Consider the following 14,515-nt stretch of genomic DNA (forward strand, 5'->3'; position numbering starts at 1 on the left):
GTAAGCACCTATGAAATGGGGATACCAAATCTGACCAACTAAATGCCCAAAATTTATAAGGTTAGTAGCATCTGAGAACATATTTTCTTCCTGACACTCAGGTGATCAGACCATGGAGCAGAAAATTTGTTTAATTACTTTTTTATTTTTGGTTTTCCCTGTCATTCATCTGGTCCACTGGAGATGAAAGCCACATTTAATTCAGTCTCTCAAAGTTAGACAAGCAGAAAAATGATATGAATCTCCATAGACCCTTATGCTTCCAACTTGCTCCATTACCAAAAATCAACAAGCTCACTACACACACATACACACCCACACACACATACCCCCCCCCACACACACACCTCTGGGCCTCAAAGTACCTCTTACTGACATCACATGGGGTCTTTATTTTGTTCTTTAAGCATGCATTCCTTATCCTTCAAATTTTATATATTCTTCTTAAATCTTGAAGATGCATTGCTTATCCTTCCCATGGTTCTATCTGGTTCTTCTCAGGCTTTTGATAGCTGTGCCTAAAATTTTCTTAACAACCCTTTCTACTTTCCATTGACAGAGGGTGATGGAGAGACTAGAGTTGAGGGGTTGAGGGCCAGTGGTAGGGACATAGGAATGAGAGAGCCTATGGAAGCATTGGGTCTAATTCCTATTTCAGTCTCTAGGATAATTTTCAGTCCCTCTGTTCCCTGTTGGCTTGGATGCTGATTCTCTTAATTCACCTCTCTTGTTCTCATATTTTAAAATTTTTGATGTCTCTGATCACATCTCAATCCATTTTCCTATCCTCTAAAATGTTGTTCTGCCTATCTTTCATATAGTTTCTAATTAGGTCAGTCTCAAATTACAGATTCATTTCTCTGATTTAAAATTATATTTTTTGTTAAACTACCAGTTTCTGGGGACTTCTGCACAGCAAAAACACAAACCTCACACTTTGAAAGCTCATGCATGTCATCTTCTTTTTGTGGCCGGGAAGAGTATGAGGGTCCCATCTTTGGACTAGGTGATCATGGCAAGAGTACACACTGTAACTTGTTCCAGCATTTATGTTCTAGTGCAGCAGTTCTCAACCTTTGGGTCGTGACCCCTGTAGGGGTCGAACAACCCTTTCACAGGGGTCGCCTAAGACCATCGGAAAACACATATTGAATATATAATTTCATATTGTTTTTGTGATTAATCACTATGCTTTAATTATGTTCAATTTGTAACAATGAAAATACATCCTGCATGTCAGATATTTACATTATGATTCATAACAGTAGCAAAATTACAGTTATGAAGTAGCAACGAAAATAATTTTATGGTTGGGGGTCACTACAACATGGGGAACTGTATTAAAGGGTCGTGGCATTAGGAAGGTTGACAACCACTGTTCTAGTGGAAGAGGTAGTGCTGGCCGAGTACATACTCAACCTGAAGAGATAGATGAGGCTAAAGACCAAGGTCATAGAGATCTCTGTATATAAGCCCTGCATCTTGAGTTATTGTTTGCCACTTATGCCATTGTTTTAGGACAAAATTAATGACAGAAAAACTCAGAATGCCTTAAGGAAGACTGCATAACCAAAAAAAATGTCTAGACATGTAAAATGATTCCAGAATTTGAAAGTTCAGTTTGCCACAAGAATTCTACAAAAGTAACAGAAATTATCACTGGTTTCATCAAAAGATGAGCTGCCAAACTTCAGGTCACCACAGACTTTGATATGACACTAAGTATATTTCTCTACAAAGGGAAAAGATGCCTGAACTAGTTACAAGCATATGTCCAAAAATGTTATTGCAAGTAAATGAAAAATACTACGCTATTGAAGTTGATCCTGTTTTTACCATAGAAGAGAAGTACATTTTTATGGTAGAATGGTATCACATAGTTTCCTTGTTGAACAACCTTTACCAAAAGTAAAATTTAAAGAAGTTGTGGAAGAAACCAAGGTTATGTTTTTTTTAAAAAAGGATAGAAAATATATTTGAGAAACTCCATCAGTATAGATCCGTGTTCATGTTTTAGCTGATAATGGTGATGTGCTACAGGAGGTTATCCATCAAGCTGGTGTTTATCGTCTAAATGCCAAAGTCATGTTCATTTGTGGATTTTGATGAAAATGGGTGCTCTAAGGTTTGAAAGAGATTTAACTCCTGTATTTAACAAACATGCCTTGAAGAACACAGAATATTTCAATCAATTAAAAGACAATAGCAACACAATTCTGCTGAGACTCTTGAGACTTAAAAATGGCAGATGGAGTAGTCAATGTAAAACATATTCTAAAAACCATATAGCTAAATGATAGAGTGTAGGAACTTTTAGAAAAGTATTGCATTTAGTGAAAGATGAGTCATTGTACATAACCAATTCTATCTTACTAAGGATGCTGTAAACAAGCATTCTTCAGGAAGGCCTCCTCCTGTGGGCACATTTATTGCAAATATTGTTCATCTCTTCATCTTGCTGACTTTTATTTATAATATATTCTTTCTCTTGAAGGTTTTTTTAAAATATATTTTTATTAATTTCAGAGAAGAAGGGAGAGGGGGAGAGATAGAAACATCAGTGAAGAGAGAGAATCCTTGATTGGCTGCTTCCTGCATGCCCCACACTGGGGATTGAGCCTGCAACCTGGACATGTGCCCTTGACTGGAATAGAACCTGGAACATCTCAGTTCCCAGGCCAATGTTCTATCCACTGAGCCAAACCAGCTAGGGCTCTTGAAGTTTTTTGTTGTTTTTTTTTTTTTTTTTACATTACTTAAGTATTTTCAGACATGCTGAATCCATCAACTGGAAGCTCCTTTTTCTTCACTTTTCTCAATACACTCCCCATTGTATTTTTTAAACAAAGTTAAAATAAAATCTTAAAGCCAAAATTAGAGAACTCCTTACTCTTTCAAAATAGTTTTTGTAGTTTAATTCTATCACACATTTTTGAGATGTCTTTTTACACTTGAAAAATACCTAGAAGTCTAAAAAGAAGCTTTATGAAATGGTAAAATAATTTGCATGATTTTAAGTATTGTCATTTGGATGGATCATACTAATGATATCACCATCTTCTGAAATTGTGTTATGCTTAAAAAAACACCTTGGTATCCACATGTAACTAATCATTACAAACTGTTCTCTGTTGACCTGCTGATAATAATCATGAAATGGAAAAATCTTTACAAAAATACCTGTTTTTCTCAGAGGGATAGAACTTGGTTAACCATTTATAACCTTAGCATAAATTAATTTATCACATACTTTCTTAAAAACTGAATTTGAAGAGATAATATATAAAGACATTAAGCCCTAAAAATAGTAACTAAGAGGGACACAATATTGGGGGGGAAAAACAACAAAAAACTGAACAAACTGCCTTCATCATAATTGTACCTAAATCTAGGCCTCATCCCAATTTATAATTGTTGCTCTTTGTCAAATTCCTGGCTTAATGACTTAACCATTAAAAATGGACATTTAAAAAGTACTCAATACATCATCATCTGAATACCTTGGTCGTCTAGGGGGGAAAAAAGAGTTAAGATCACAGGTACAGGGTCAGAGAATTATATTGAAGATAAGAACATCTCTCTGGCCTAGTTAAACTCAAAATAGCTGTGTACAAAACTACCCTTTCCTGTGAGGTGACTCCCCATGGAAGTTGTCATGACAGATTGTCCAGGGACCAATGCCTCTTCTGAAGGACCTAATAACATACCTTTGTCTGCAGCTGTAAATGCCCTTGGCATTCAGGGAAAAACCAAGAAAGGGGAAGGCTGAGGCTGGTTTTTGTTTTTTTTATGTTTGTTTTATTTTATTTTGGTTTTGATTGTTTTGGTTTGGACACACTAAAAACACTTAACTTGTAAAATCCTGTATGCTAATGTTTTAAATAAATGAGCATACTACTCAGGCACCACTATAGTTATTTTACTTTACATCACATTATTGGCCTGCTATCAAATACAGTTATGGGGAGTTTGCCAAGAAGTGGATTTTTCTTGCCAGATATGGGGAACTAAACAAAATGAGTTAATGGCTCTATTTCAAAAGCCATATGTGCTGAGTTTGCTGCCATCCACTCAAGGGGAAGGTTTGCCACCGAATACATCAAAAGTATACACCCAGCAGCTAACAGGCTTGTAACAATAGGGTTCTGATAATTCACTGTTGATACAGTTCAATTTTCACAGTTGAATAAAAATGTCAGCTTACCCACAAATACAAACTATTTTGTTCCCTCATGTGTTCTACCAAGTTCTTCAAAGTCCTATTGGCACCTCTCCTTGACTGAAGGCCACCATAACATACCTGGGCTTTCATTCTCTCTGATTCTTTTAGCTCATCTATGGATGGCCATGAGAATAGTCACAACACCCTGTCTGTGGCTGAAAGAACCTCTCCTGGTATTTTCCTTTCATTTCTTCTTCCTTCTCCTATTTGTCTATAATAAAAACCTTCCACAAGCATTACCTCAACTCCCACTTTATTTGGGACTTTCTAATGTGTGCTGAAGAATAGTTCAATGATGTTGCTTTAAATATATTTTAATATCCCTCTTTTATAACCATTAGATTCAATTAAAATTAAGAAGAGAAAATAACTAGTCTTTTACAGATTGACTCTTCCATTATGTTCTTCCATTAGCAGCTTCATGGATGCCCAGTGAAACATACAGTCCATTCCCCTCAGGTGCGGGCTCCACACTTCATGGTAAGTAGTGGGGAAAATTCAGGGTCAGGAGAGGTAGTGGTCTGCTTTATCTTGACAGAGATTAAAAAACAAGGATTGGTAAGAATCCAATCTCAGATAGATATTTAAAAGTGCATCTTGATAACGATAATGAATGGAAACAAAATTCTGCCCAGTCACTGAAAGAAGATAATCAGAGACCAAGTATTAGATTTTTCTGTCTCTTATTTCAAAATTAAATCTATATAATGGCTTTTTTTAACCAATCAAATTCATTAAAAATGCATTTTGTTTTATTTTTCCATTGGAAAATTGAATGATTTGTCAATATAGATTTGTCTACTTGAATGTTGCTAAGGAATTTTTATTAACCTTTCCAAATACATTAGAGTGGGGAGAATCAGTATTTTGATTGGCTAGACCCATGGTCGGCAAACTGCGGCTCGCGAGCCACATGCGGCTCTTTGGCCCCTTGAGTGTGGCTCTTCCTAAGCCTTGGGAGTACCCTAACTAAGTTAATAACAATGTACCTACCTATATAGTTTAAGTTTAAAAAAATTTCTCTCTCAAAAGAAATTTCAATCATTGTACTGTTGATATTTGGCTCTGTTGACTAATGAGTTTGCCGACCACTGGGCTAGACCTCTGATATTGTGAGAGAATAGGACTAGACCTCATCTTTCCATCATCCCAACTTAAGATTTTTTCCTATAATTACTTAAATTTCTCATGGAGATTCTTTAGCAGATATTGGTTTGTTGTGTGTGCTATACAGCTTCTCTCCCCCTGCCCCCAACTTTTTTATTTCTTTAAGCCAATAGGAAGTTTCACTATTTGGTAGCCATATTAGACAGATCCTAGGATCCTAGCCTTGCTGTAAATTGGACCTTAGTAAACTTTACACATAAAATTTTAGGAGTATTTAAGCCATGTAAATTGAGCTCTTTCTAACAGCAAGTGAAATCCAATCATGATTTTACACCATTTGATCAGATTGAGATGGCTATTAGGATCAGTTCAGATAATCCCCTTTCTATCCCTAGGTGATGACTTCATCAGCACAACCAAAGAATTTCCAGAAGTTCCCACAACTGCCAATAGATCTACTAAAAATAATGACATCCATATCACTGGTGAGCCATATGCCATTTATTTTTTGGATGTTATGTTTTATTGACTCAAGAAATATTTATTGAGTATCTACCATTTGCCAAACACTGTGCCAATTGTTGGACATAAAGTGAAAACACTGACCTCCTGAAGATAATAATCTGATAGAGATGTTATATAGTGAGAAAGTAACCATATAATTAAATTTATTTGTGACATGCTATGATATAGTACAAGGTATTGTCAGCATCTAACAGAAATATCTGATTTTAATTGGAGAAGAGGAAAATACTCACTGAAAATATATTTAAATTAAAATCTGAAAAATGAATAAGAAGTAGCCAGGAGGTATTGAGTAACATTTCAGTCTTGTGAAAATATAGTCTGAATCAAGAAAGAGATTCTTGGAACAAAGAGAATTCCTATATTCAATAAAATACGTCAATGCTAAATGTAATCCATTATTTTATATCATAAGAGGGCAAGGGATTCAATAAAGTTAGGACCCTCCCAATGCAGGTCTTAATCCTAAATTCAGAGGTCTAATCAATTCTTTCACTTCAGGGGTTATTCACTTGATTGGTGAGCACTTCGCCTGAGTAATCATTTTATTTCCTATGGAAGGTCATGCAATCCTCAGATCATTAGAGCATCATCCTCACACAACATGGCAACAGAGTTGCAAACTGTTCCTACCAATATCTTTAAGATATTGGTGACTTTAAGAACTGCCTACTTTGGAAATGGGGCCAGATTGGAGCTCTGCTTCTGCACTGAAACATCCCTGAAGTCAATGGTCTCATTTTCTATATTTGGTTTGAAGAAAATTTGTAAACATTAATTTAACACCCACTTAAAAAACCTTTTGTTCTTTTATTTCTCTAAAACTTTGGGGATAAATATTATTTACTACCATATTACTAGTGTAGAGCCTAATCAATTTTGATTTCACTAAAACAGAACTTTGTGTAGTCCTGAGCTGTTCCTTTGGTGATCACAATACTCCAGTGGTTTGAATTTCTGAACTCTTTTTAGCCACCGATGCATACACAGTACCACATGGTTATGTGTGGCAGGACTACATGAGCTTCCAGGGTACCCGCAGTATCTGTTTTGACAGGGCTGTGGTAGGGTGACCCTCAGGAAGACGTCGAATCCTGGATGTGTGTTGTGAGAGAAAAAGTCTTCCACACTGATAACCAACACACTGTTAACTTGACATGATGTGGCTGCAGTCCAAACTATGTAAGACATAGAAAAGACTTGGTACCTAATATTTTAAATCCAGTTTTTTAGACTGTATCTTTATTTTTGAGACTTGCTGTATGGAAAGCAGTATAATAAATCTAAGCAATAAGAGAAAATAAAAACCTAGTCTCCACCTATGAGCAGTGTATAGTCTAGTTGAAATGATAAAAGAAAATCAATCCAGATAATTCTAATATAAAAATGCACTTTTTGCCCAAATGATCTATGTAACCTAAAGAGCTAAAGATCTATCTGTAATGTATAAGGATTCCACTGGAGTGTTGTTAGAGATAATAAAATCCTGGACACAATTCAACCACCTGACATTAAGAGACCAATTAAATAAACTATGGTAGATGCCTACATTTGGGGAACCAGCCAGGAGTTTAATCGAATGAAGTAAATCTCTATACACTTCATTGGAAAGTATTCCAAGAACATTTTTAAGAGGAAAAAAGCCAGGGGACAGGCAGAACAATATGTATAGTATGGCTGCATTTGTAGTAAAGGGGATGTATATTTATGATACATATATGTGTTTATGTATGCATAGAAAGTTTCTGGTAGGATATGTAATTAACTATTGAAAGTTATTGCCTCTAGTGTGGGTAACTGGTACCTAAAGTAGTAAGGGCACTTCCTTTTCATTGCAGTTTTATAGTTTTGTGCTGTTTGAATTGTTAACATGATCATAAAATACTTTTTGAAAAGAAAATATTTCTATTAACTGTCAGGTAGAACCAGGCAACCTCATTTACTAAAAAGTAAAACCATCCAGAGTAGGATATTTATTTTGCTGCTAGTCTAGAATCCATAATATTTTAAAGTCTTTGATTCCTGCAGTTTAACTTAATATTCAAATGTTAATGAGTGAGTTGAGTATGGGGATGGTCAGCAAGGATAAGAAAAATCAGTCCATTGATTACTCACCAATATAATTTTAGCCAGTCTGTTACTTTCAACTTCTTCCCTTTTCAGACCACAGAAATGTAAAAACCAACTCGTTTTAGTTTTATCCGTTTTGTCCCTTCTTCCCTTTCTATTCCTGAAATGGATATGGAGAGTAAAAAAAGGAGGGGAAGTGATAGAAAAGGATAAGAAAATCTCTAGCCTGGTTATGATTCCTTGAGTGACATTCAAATGAGAACTCTTGGAACGTGGTTTTTCAGCACTACAACTCCATAGGTATTGTCCAGGGCTTCTCGGCTTTAGCTCTTCAGGACTTTGGAAGGTCACACTGCTTTTTATTCTTTTTTCCTCGTCCTATCACATGTGCTTCCATAAAGCATTTAGTGACTCCTTCAAGAACAAGAAAATCCAAAGGTAGACCATTGTTTCACAGATAAAGTTAATTTACAGATTATTTTAATTTATTCATTCATGCAAATAACATTTCATCGGGTACCACGTGTCAGGAATTGTCCAGGGCCTTGGGAAAATGAGGGAAAAGATGAGTTGTGGAATACTTGACCAAGAAAGACATTCATGTAAAAATGCAATTGAATAAATGCCAAACCAGAAAGTAGAACAAGGCATAGACATGATTCCACAGGGTGACTGTGGTCAAGGAACACCCTTTGGCCCTTAAATAAAATGTCTGTCAGGTGGGAGAAGTAGTTCAATTAATTCTGGTTTCCAATGGCCAAAAGTTTGGCTTTAAAATTCCTCTCTCTTGATGCCCTTTTCAGTTATTGTGGCTAAGAAGCCCAAAGATGGAACATCCTGGCCAGTATTGGTAGCAGCTTTGCTCTTTTTATGCCTGGTATCATTTGGTCTTGGAGTGAGAAAATGGTGTCAATACCAACAAGAAATGTGAGTATAATGCCAAGATATGCAGGAACAGATACTTTTTCAATATGCATCATTCACTCAGCACTATAGATATCATTCCTATATTGAGCCCCTCTCATATTTAACAGAGGAAATAAGGCTCAGAGAGGTAATATAGCTTTCCCAGCACCACACAGTTGGGCTTAGATACACAACTTCTGATTTGGTAGCCCTTCTGCCTTGATCAGGCTGTAACACTACACTCAGCAGGTGGAACAGTCAGTGGGCATTAAATAAAAACCGCACCTCACCTTACCTCAAAATTGAAAATGATTTTTCTTTTAATCTTTATTATTTTTTCATTTTCATGCATCTCTGACCTGCCTGAGCCTAGCCATGCCGAGATGCTCAAGTGTGAAATTGAGTGAGAAAGGTAATTTTAAGAAATTTCCAGCTGCTTTTCAGCAGAATGAGCTTTTACTGCCCTTTACCTTTTTCCCCAAGAGGAAAAGAAAGTAAGCAGTTGGTTACCCCCCATTTTTTTGTCTTATTGAAATATTTTCCGGAACTCTTCTCTTTCCAATCCACAATCTGAAATGACACATAAGGTTACACTCTGCTTTTCTGACAGGGCTATTTTGAATCAGTCCAGATTAGGCCACAATTAGAGGAGACCCTCATAATACATAGGGCTGATCTCCCACATTCTTCCGACTACTATCTAAGATAACATTGACCATCATGCAATACCTTCTTCTACTTTTCTGAGAGTATCCTTGAAGACTCTATCACCATGTGCAGGAAGTGTTTCATGGCGAATAAAACACTAAACCAGTAGTCAGAATTTATGGATTCTTATCTAAATACTACACTTTGGTCACCATATGATCTTGAGAAATTCAGAATTTACCTGAAAAAAACAGAAGTGCAAATTTCTTAATACTTTATCTACCTTTTGATAAATACTGTGTCCATTAAAGCATCAGAAAACCAGGTAATAGACATTAGGAATTTATATAATAGAATGAGAAAGTTATGGGACTCTGAAAATCTGAAATGATTTTTTTTGTTGTGCTGTAGTCAAATGTCTGTACTATATAGAAATGAGAAACAATGTTTTGATGGATGAGAGAGAGAGAGAGAGAGAGAGAGAGAGAGAGAGAGAGAGAAAAATTAAGGTACTATGAATTGACAGACAAGGGCTGCAGGTATTTGGGTCGTGGACATAAATCTGCTCACAGATATATTTCTGTTTTCTATTATCAATAGTGCTGGGGCATTTGTATAGCTAAATCTCACACTCACTTGTATGCTTGATGCATTTCAGACAAGAGATGAGTTGTGCTAACAGAGAATAGCACTTTATACAAAGATGACATTCAGAATGTTCACTTATTTAAAGAGAAGGGATTCTGGCATTATCTATCCAGTACCAACCAACTCAGGGATTCAGAAGAGCTTTACTTCCCACCTAAACTGGATCCCCACAGCACACAGAATTTTAAAATTTTATCTCTGGAGGAATGTTTTTAACCCACATAAGAGAAGCACTTCTATTAGGAAGCAGTTGCCATGGAGAGTATGGGTTTTGGTTAAAAGACTTGAATTGCTGGTCTGGTTCTTTTGAACAAGATGATTAAAACCTTTGTGCCTAATTTTTATATATGGAATGGTGACAGTAATATTCAATTTCGAGATACAAGGTTATAACAAAAACACTTTGCAAACTATGAAATTACCATATAAATATTAATTAATGATATTATCATGATAAAACTAATAAGCAGAAAGTTATGACAAGAAAATTCTGAGAGAGCTAGTGGGGTATGTCTTTCTCTGTTTCCTACTTCAACCACCCCCTCACATTCTTAGCATTAAAAGAGCAATGTTTTGTTCCTAGCATGGAAAGACCCCCACCTTTCAAGCCGCCTCCACCTCCCATCAAGTACACTTGCATTCAGGAGTCCATTGGAAGTGATCTACCGTGTCACGAGATGGAAGCACTCTAACCCTTTGAGACTTTGCCATACAATGAAACTCTGCTAGAATCCTATTGAGCAGGTAGATATTTTGTTTATTAAGTATTCGCCCTCTGGCCAAGCCTCTTCTGTGGCTGAAATGGATGTCTGAAGAGAATGACCTGTTTTCCCAGCAACTTGTCCCCTTTCATCTGAGTATGCCTTTACAGAAGAGTGAGAGGATATGTTATGCTGACACCCAGTGCAATCTGCAGGAATGTCCTTGCTTATGTAAGAAGTGCAAATTAGGCTGCTGCCATAAAAAATGCTTGCAGTGTTTTATTTTTCATTGTAATTATCTGACTGAGGTGACAACAATGGTTTCGAGCATATGTCTGTAACAGAGCTTTTTTTCTTTGGGCATCTGCCAACATTCTAAACTATTTGCCAAAATCATGATAAACTCTGAGGTTTTTTGCATTTCCTAGGAAAATTACAAGAAGAAAATGTGAAAGTTCTAGCAGAAGTCTTCATATTGAAATTCTGTTATTTATTTTCAATGGAGAAAAACAGGATATCCTGCATAAGAACCCCATTCCAATCCTCTTTCACCTTTCTTCCCAGTACATTCAGCCCAGGCTCCTGCCCCATGGCATAGGGAAGTTTCAAAGAGATAACTACTCAACAACCATGTAGCCTAGTAGATACAAACCTGAACTGGCTTCTAAAATTATATTAGCTAAGCGTGATCTCATTCTTGGCTTTACGTGTGTGTGTGTGTGTGTGTGTGTGTGTGTGTGTGAGAGAGAGAGAGAGAGAGAGAGAGAGAGAGAGAGAGAGAGAAACCACTGGCAAACTGGTATATAAGTAAACAGACAGCCTAACCCTAATCTAACTCATTTAATTCCCATTATTCTCTTTTTCATCTGGGGACCTCTCTGTTCATCCAATGTGCCTGTTTTGATATGTCTTGAAACAAATAAAGAATCTCAAATCATACCAGTATTGATGAGTTAACCCTGTGCCTACCAATCTTTTATAAAACAGTTCAAACAGAACATACAGGTGGTGGGGAAAGAAACCTAGTCATCCTGACCTACTCTGTTTTCAGCAACAGTTTGTGAGTGAATAAATTACTGATGTCCCTTGTCCTTCTAAACCAGTGGTTCTCAACCTTCTGGCCCTTTAAATACAGTTCCTCATCTTGTGACCCAACCATAAAATTATTTTCGTTGCTACTTCATAACTGTAATGTTGCTATTGTTATGAATCGTAATGTAAATATCTGATATGCAGGATGGTCTTAGGCGACCCCTGTGAAAGGGTCGTTTGACTGCCAAAGGGGTCGCGACCCACAGGTTGAGAACCACTGTATCTAAACCTTGCTCCACACTCTGCTCCATGAGGGGAGAACAGAGGTTGCTGATAGATACAATAGTAAATTCTGTGTGGAATTCAGTCTCAAAAGGAACCTTTACTTCATTTTCAAGTACTTATTCCTGACTGCACATGTGAATAATTTGGAGACCTTTTTGATATCATGGCTGTCTCTCCTGATCAGTTAAATCATCACTCCCAGATGATTCAAGTGTTCAATCAAAGGTGAGAATTGATGAGCCAGTGGAAGTCCTTTCTCATTGATCAGAATCTTGGTTAAGTGCTTAACTCTTGTGGTGGCCAGCCTCCAAGTTGTTCCCATGATTCTTGCCTTTTATATTGTCCACTCTAACACTAAGTACAGCAAATGTGTACAGCTGGTCAGGACTAGATTAAGATAAACAAGGCAGCAAGGGTGTAAAATTTAAGGACATATTCACACTCAGGGCATGCACTTACACAGTCTTGTGAGTGAGAAACAATGGTATAACCAATAAAATGATATAGAAATGACCAGAGTGTGACTTCCAAGGCTAGGTCATAAATTATATTGTAGCTTCTGCCTTGATCTATCTTTGAGCACTTGTTTTGGAAGAAGCCAGTTGCCATGCTGTGAGGACATTCTGGCAGCCTTATTGATGTGTCCACCTGTCAAGGAGCTGAGGCTTCTTCTTAACAACTAGCCAGCCATGTGATTGAACCATCTTGGAAGCAGCTCCTCCAGCCCCCACTCAAATCTTCAGATAACTAAGACCTCAATTGATCTTTTGACTGGGACCTCATGAAATCCAGAACCATCCAGCTAAGCCTCCTCTGAATTCCTGACCCACACACACTATGTGAGATAATACATACTTCTGATTAACACCATTAAGTTTGGGATAATATATTACACAGTAATAGATAACTTATACAGCCCAATAAGTGGAAAAATAAACTAATGTTTGCCTGCCTTAACTACCCTCAATTTCTCATTAGTTCTCAAGAAACAAATAGACTAACTTCATAATATAATATATAACTATTGTTTCATGTGTAGTTATTTTTGCTTAATACAACATAATCATCAGTATTGTGTCATCATTGTGGTTTTATTTTACTGTTTCATCAGAAGACATGAAAACAAGTGGAGGCATTGGGGTAAAAAAATGGCAGAGTTGAAGGATGTTTAGATTCTTTCCATAAAGAGATAGACAGTTTTACATACATAAATACAACATAAGTCATGTAATTTTTCAATCTATCAGATAGCAGATGTCTCAGTGTTTTTGCACTAGCTCCTTTTGGAACCACCATCCTTTGCTTTTATAAATAAGTCCTGATTAGCATTTTCAAAATTATCTTCAACTTGATTAGAGTGAGCAGGAGCTAACCTGTGGAGGAATACTTGATCAGTGGTTCACAGGAATTTTTCACAAATCTGCCAATCAGAAGAGCTCGGGATGCTTTTGAGGCAGTGCCATGATCTTCACCTCTTTCATTTGAGTATAATGACAGTTTTACCTGCAACTTAAAATTGTATGCAAGCAAGTTCATAAAGGCTGTCTCAAAACCAGCAACTCCTCTCCCTAGAAGTGAATTCAGTTAGGTCCCACAGGAGGAAAAGTAGCAACTAATCCCCAAGGTTTCTGCATATCTTCATCACTGCCTTTATTTTCCCTGAGAAAAAGCCATACATAATAAGCATTTTCATCACTCATTTCCAAAGCACAGTGTGTTAGATTGTTGTTCAGAACTATTCACTTCCTTATCCACACACATCATGAGCATCTGTTGACTTTGGGGTTGGCCATGCAATTTGCTTTGGACAATGGAATATCAAGGATATGATCTACCCAAGGCTTGGATGGTGCTCATATGATTGAACTTACTCTCTTTTTCTATGCCATTACCATGAGAACATTTTCAGATTAGCCCGCTAGCTCCAAGAAGATGAGAGACTCGTGGAGAAGAGCAGAACCACCCAAGCCGTGCTCAAGTTAGATCAACCAACCTCCAACCTACTTCGGAGGGATATAAGTTAAATATTGTTATGTGCCACTGAAATTATGAGATTGTTACACAGCATTATCATAGTAATAGTTAACCTATACACATAAGTCCAGAGGTAGGCACAAGTTTTGCTCATATGTAAGTGCCTAGGTTGAGTAATAAAATAAGTGCCTTAGTCAAAAAAAAAGTGTTTCCCTTGATTCAGCATAAATTTTGTTTTAACTGAAGGACATATGGTTGGCTTGATCAAATTAACTTTTCAGTATAGATCTTTAACATTATGAAACATTTAATCAGGATATGCATTACAGATCATATTACAAATAAGGAGTTAGAGGCTCTGTGAAATTGAGTTGCCCAAGGCCACATAATTAGAAGT

At 36.8% G+C, this 14,515-nt stretch overlaps 1 protein-coding gene and 1 pseudogene across 1 annotated transcript in view; both read left to right on the plus strand.

The window, feature by feature from the left end:
• CD96 (CD96 molecule) overlaps positions 1-10,818 on the plus strand; it is a 73,836-nt gene extending 63,018 nt beyond the window's left edge. The window contains exons 10-13 of the mRNA XM_014460649.2: positions 4,637-4,702; positions 5,725-5,814; positions 8,728-8,851; positions 10,710-10,818. Coding sequence (XP_014316135.1) covers positions 4,637-4,702; positions 5,725-5,814; positions 8,728-8,851; positions 10,710-10,818 — 389 coding nt within the window. The remainder of the gene's footprint in view (positions 1-4,636; positions 4,703-5,724; positions 5,815-8,727; positions 8,852-10,709) is intronic.
• LOC102418262 lies at positions 1,596-2,387 on the plus strand (annotated as a pseudogene).
• Positions 10,819-14,515: the final 3,697 nt, after the last annotated feature.

Source organism: Myotis lucifugus, unplaced genomic scaffold (assembly GCF_000147115.1).
Source record: "Myotis lucifugus unplaced genomic scaffold, Myoluc2.0 scaffold_137, whole genome shotgun sequence".
Lineage (NCBI taxonomy): Eukaryota > Metazoa > Chordata > Mammalia > Chiroptera > Vespertilionidae > Myotis > Myotis lucifugus.